General features: G+C 35.8%; 1 protein-coding gene across 1 annotated transcript; it reads right to left on the bottom strand.

Annotated features, from left to right (window-relative positions):
- Positions 1-236: 236 nt before the first annotated feature.
- LOC144559779 (Tetratricopeptide repeat (TPR)-like superfamily protein) lies at positions 237-5,211 on the bottom strand. The gene is made up of 6 exons (XM_078308897.1): positions 5,077-5,211; positions 4,801-4,940; positions 4,535-4,702; positions 1,421-3,094; positions 880-1,027; positions 237-423 (listed from the first exon to the last, which is right to left on the bottom strand). Exons 1-4 carry the CDS (start codon positions 5,077-5,079, stop codon positions 1,525-1,527), a joined length of 1,881 nt encoding a protein of 626 aa, XP_078165023.1. The 5' UTR covers positions 5,080-5,211; the 3' UTR covers positions 237-423; positions 880-1,027; positions 1,421-1,524.
- Positions 5,212-5,417: the final 206 nt, after the last annotated feature.

Here is a 5,417-nt window from a genome sequence, read left to right as displayed (position 1 = left end):
TTGCACGGTTATGTGAACAGATGAACTAGTTAATTTGTAAAAATATTGCCACTATATAGTTGATTGGTTACCAGTAGACTTAGAAGTCAAGATAATATGATATCAGGAACACAAAAATTAAATTAAAGAATCAATCCCAGTTCGACTTTTCACTGTTGATTTTTCTTTGATTAGCAATGCGAAAAATATACAAATAGTCAGACGATAAACCACTCAAGTATTTTACTTTCAAAAGGAAAAACAACAAAGAAATCACTTAATCACTTGCATATTTTGCGTTGGGCTGCTTTAATGGAATTGTTAGATTAAAGTGCATATAACTAAATAATTACTTAACCACTTTTTCTAATTTAGTTATATCCACTTTTAAAAAAATTAGAAAGAAATTTTGCATAGAACTGCAAACCTATCATGCACCAATGGCTGCTGACAGACATCGTCTCTCTCCAGAGAGAGGCAAATCTAAAAAGAGAAGGTTGTTTTTTTTCTGAAATTAACAGGACATTGTCCAAAAAAAAGAGTTGTGCATCAACACAAAAATTAATTATAATCGCTTGCAGCTGTACACTTTTCTCTTAGTACAAAAAGAGGTAAATAAATGTACTAGGAATTTCCAAGATTCTAGCTATATCATCAAGTCATGGTAACTTTTTTACCTGGCAATTTTGCCTCTTTTGCACTAGATAAAAAAAAAATGTGAACGTCGGTAAAAACATTAGGAAACAATGAAAAATCATTGGTTAACAGTGTTAATGTTAAATAGAAACCGAGAGATTAAGGGGTGGATTATGTGCTCTGATATTTTGCAAAAAAAAAAAGGTAGAAAAAATTCCACATCCCTTGTAGATTTGAAGATAATTTTCTTGTACCAATCATCACCTATATCTACATACTGAGAGTACCCCTGTACCTTATAGCATAAAAAGATGTGCTGCCGGCAAAAGAATAGAATTGTCCCTACATGCCTTCTCACTGCCCTTTCTTCTCTGTGACAGTTTCATGATATCATGCAGAAAACTTGAATTACCTGCAGATGTATTTCATGTGTTGTTTCATAAGCTTAATGAATGACATTAAGAAGCTTGGAAAATTTTGAGATGCTTTCTCTTACAGCACAAGATATCTATTCTGCACAACCTCAAATATCCCACAGGAGTGTAAATTGACAGAACAATTTTGATTATACCAGCAAAACAGAAAAAAAACACACTCTCTGAACTAGGAAAAGAAAATGAGTGATATATTTCTAATACCCTTTCTTTTCATCTATACTGTAAGATTGAGCATTAGCCATATGTCAAAATCTAAAAGGTGCAGAACATTTAGAGCTCTCTCACATGGGTGTACAGGGAGAGTTCCATAACCTTAACAAATTGAACTGACATACGAAAAAGTTGATAAGTTAAAAAAGGTAACTCACCCTTAGAGTGTGCAAAATGTGTCAGCTTGTACATGGTATCTGTCAAGACGTGTCTCCTTTCTCATACTGATCGCACCAAAAATTGACACAAAATAATTTGAAATTCAACCATCTCCTTTGCTTCTCAAATTACACATGAGATCATATACACGAGTAACATGACAAGCTTCCTGATAATACCCCTCCCTCCTAAGTGCATTAAACAAGAAATCATACATCCCATAAGGAGCAATAATGCCCTCTTCTGTCATTTCCTCAAAAACCTCAAACGCCCCTAGAACCTCCCCACTAAAGCACTGAACCTTAATTAGTATATTAAATGGCACATGATCCATGTCTAACTGTTGTTTTTTTATCTGGTTAAGCAGAACTCTTGCTTCTCTAATTTTTCCCTTCAAACAAAGGTCCCTTATCAATTCTGTATAGGTCACTATGTCAGGTTTATAGCCCTCCCCCAGCATTTCCCAATATAAATTCCATGTGGAGGAATTGTAACCTGATTTGCATGCCCCGGTAATCAGCATATTGTAAGTTACTAAATCGGGTAAAAAACCATTGGCCATGAGCTGTTGTTTGACAGACAATGCATCTATAAAACTACCTCCCTTTACCTGTGCATGAATAAGCGCATTGTATGTCTGTAAATTTGCAGTAATACCCTTAGAAAGCATTGCATCTCTTAACGAGTATGCACTGCCTAGATCTCCGGACTTTGCATGGCCATTTATTAGAAGATTCCAAATGTGGGGACCATCTACTGATGAATGATTTAATTTATTAAAAATGTTTAACGCTGCATTGATATGTCCTTTTTTGCATAGGCCATGAATCAGGGACTTATATGTAATTTCATCTGGCAAAACACCTTCTCTTAACATCTTCTTGTAAATATCATATGCCTCCTTTATTCTTCCTTCTTTTGATAAACCATTTACAAGAGTGTTAAAGGTCACTACATCGGGGACAATCCCTTTCTTCATCATTTCTGACAAGTATCCACATGGAACTTTTACATCGATGGCCGAACAAAGGCCATTAATTACCACATTGTATGAAACAAGGTCCCTGCTAATACCATTTTGCGGCATTTCAAGCCAATATTTAAGGGCCTTTGCAATATCGCCAACCTTAAAGTATGCATCCATCAAAATTGTGCAAGTTACTAATTCTGTATCTTCCTCCTCCTTCAAAATATCCCTTAATAGTCTCTTTCCATCTTCCACTAGTCCTCTTTTGCCAAGGGATTGCAAAAGTATGTTACATATAACCCGATTAGGTTGCACCCCTTTTTGGGCCATAGAAGAAACAATTTTCAATGCCTTATCAATGGACCCCACACGGCAGTGACCCTTAATTAGAGTGCTGTAAGTCACTAAATTGGGGCAGAGACCGACACATGGCATCAGGTCAAGAAGCCGTGTGGCTTTTTCTAATTCACCAGTGTTACAAAGGCCATTCATTAGCACATTACATGTGTAGAGGTCAGGGCCTGGTTTTTTCTCGATCAAAATTGTAAGTAATTGAAAAGCCGACAAAACCTTTCCTTCAGAGCATAGTGACCTAATAAGGGCACAATCTTGATCGTGGATTTGAAATTTGGAAGTATTTTCCAAATTCAGAATATTTGTAACACCTTCATACATGGTACATCTTCCTATGATTGTTACAGTTTCCCTGGAAAAAGAATCATAAATTAATGAAGTTAACATATAAACAAGAGGAGGGTTCAAATGCCTCCATGTTTTTGTGCCTCCATCTCTCTCCATCATTTTCAAAGTTCAAACAGTCGATCCGAACCGCTCAACCTAACCTCCATACTAAAATATGTTTGGAGACCAAATTTTATATTTTTAGAAATTGTTTTACTATTTTTTTAGATAGGTACAAAAATACTGTTTTTAGATGGTTCAGATTTACTGATTTTGTACCTATCTAAAAAAATAGTAAAAAAATTCCTAAAAATATAAAATTTGGTCTCCAAACATATTTTAGTATGGAGGTTAGGTTGAGTGGTTCAGATCGACTGTTTGAACTTTGAAAATGATAGAGAGAGATGGAGACATGATGGAGGCACAAAAACATGGAGGCATTTGAACCCTCCTCTATAAACAAATAAGAGTGAGACTATGGTACTAAGCATAGCGCAGATTGGTCCGTACTACAGATCAATATTTTTGTTTTCAAAACTCTAATGGTTGATCCAAATCATTCAACATGGTTTCCATATGGTACTAAGCATAAGTTAATGAAGTTAACATATAAACAAACAATAGTGAGGCTATGGTACTAAGCATAATGCGGATTGGTCCGTACTACGGATCAATATTTTTGTTTTCAAAACTCTAATGGTTGATCCGAATCGTTCAACATGGTTTACTTGTAAACTAAATTTTACATTTTTTAGATTATTTTTACTATTTTTTTAGATTGGTAGAAAATCACTGTTTTTGGATGGTCCGGAATTTATAGATCAAGTGATTTTCTACCCATCTAAAAAAATAGTAAAAAAATTCTAAAAAATGTAAAATTTAGTTTACAAGGACATATTCATATGGAGACCATGTTGAATGGTTCAGATCGATCGTAAGAACTTTCAAACTGAAGATTTGAGTCCATAGCACGGACCAATATGCGCTATGCATAGTACCATGGCCTCACTCAAACAAACAATGTAAATCAACTATTTTAGTGTGGCTTCTTTATAGGGCTTTGCTAGAAATAAAAAAATGCAGGTACAATTTGCTATCGATGAGAATTTGAAAAAAAATTGGCATAGTTCTAACTTGTAACATGCTCAACAGTTCACTTTGTGCTTGTTCAGTGTCATTATCATATACGTCAGTCATGACTAGTACTGGAAAGGTAGTTCTCAGAATTTGAGCAGCAGATATGCTTTTGCCTGACTTAAATTTATGTTGTGTTTGTTCTAACCAAGCCTAGCATATTCACGAGCTTTCATCATTATTCATATCATGATCAGGTGGTAGACATAGGTACCGGCATGCCAGTGCAGGATACAAATCAAATTGCAATTTTAGTTCTGATAAAATGTAATACAACAAAGGTAATAGAATAAATGAAAATTGTGGGAAAAAAAGAGGATATTAAGCACACCTCATTTTCTTGAGCCTTTCCATAGTATTAACTAATACAGCATCAAGTACATTATACACAGCTGGTTGATTGATCTCATTTCCATGTCCAGGCTCTCTTTTCTGGTTTTGGTTCTTTACAAATCTACTCAGGTTGATCTGGTACGGCTCGTCAAGATGCAATTCCGGGCTTTTGATCCGCATAACAAATTATTAAATTGAAAAATCAGCACTAAGAATATAAGAATAACATAAAAGGAATGCAGATTTTTAAGTATTAACGGGTACCCGGATTGGATATCAGATTCTGGTGCAGGGAAGAGGAGCCGAGAGAAGAAATCGCCAATGCCACGAAGGAAAAGGAGGTTCTTTAGATCGGCGCTGATTATTCGAATCAATTGGTTCAGCTCTATGCCTGTGGCGATCGACTGAGAAAGAGAAAATAAACAATAATAGTAAAATACTGAGACATTATCTTGTAATTGATTGAGAAAGGAATAGAAAAACTCCAAAAAAAAAAAAAAAAAAAAACTAAATAAAAAAAATAACCAGAGAGAAACTCACCATGGAGGGGACGGGAGGAATCGACAGAGACAGCGAGAACAGAACCCTAGCAAACCAAGGAGGGAGACCGGAGCAGCACGAAACGGATTAAGTTCAAAGGGCTTTGGACAAACTTGGCCCAAAAGCCGGTTCTGCACCGTCGAATCTACGTGAAGTTCGTGCAAGTGGATTTAGACCTTAATAAATTTAAACGGTTATGTGCATCTAAACGTTGTAGTAAAATTGATACGGATCGGACGGTTTAGGTTCGGCTATTGGTACGACCTTATCCAAATCACTTTGGACAAAAACCCTTCCTTCGGCAACTGGGGAGGGTGTTGTTGAATTGGATCCAGTCAGGA

This window comes from Carex rostrata, chromosome 9 (genome assembly GCF_964058835.1).
Source record: "Carex rostrata chromosome 9, lpCarRost1.2, whole genome shotgun sequence".
Taxonomy (NCBI): Eukaryota; Viridiplantae; Streptophyta; class Magnoliopsida; order Poales; family Cyperaceae; genus Carex; species Carex rostrata.
The sequence above is the reverse complement of the archived record's forward strand: the minus strand, read 5'-3'. Positions and strand labels throughout refer to the sequence as shown.

Excerpts from the sequence above, each read along its gene's own strand:
- LOC144559779 (XM_078308897.1), bottom strand. Across the intron at positions 4,703-4,800 it reads GAATCTGATATCCAATCCGG|CCCGGAATTGCATCTTGACG; the intron begins GTACCCGTTAAT and ends GCGGATCAAAAG. Across the intron at positions 3,095-4,534 it reads GAAAGGCTCAAGAAAATGAG|GGAAACTGTAACAATCATAG; the intron begins GTGTGCTTAATA and ends TTCTTTTTCCAG.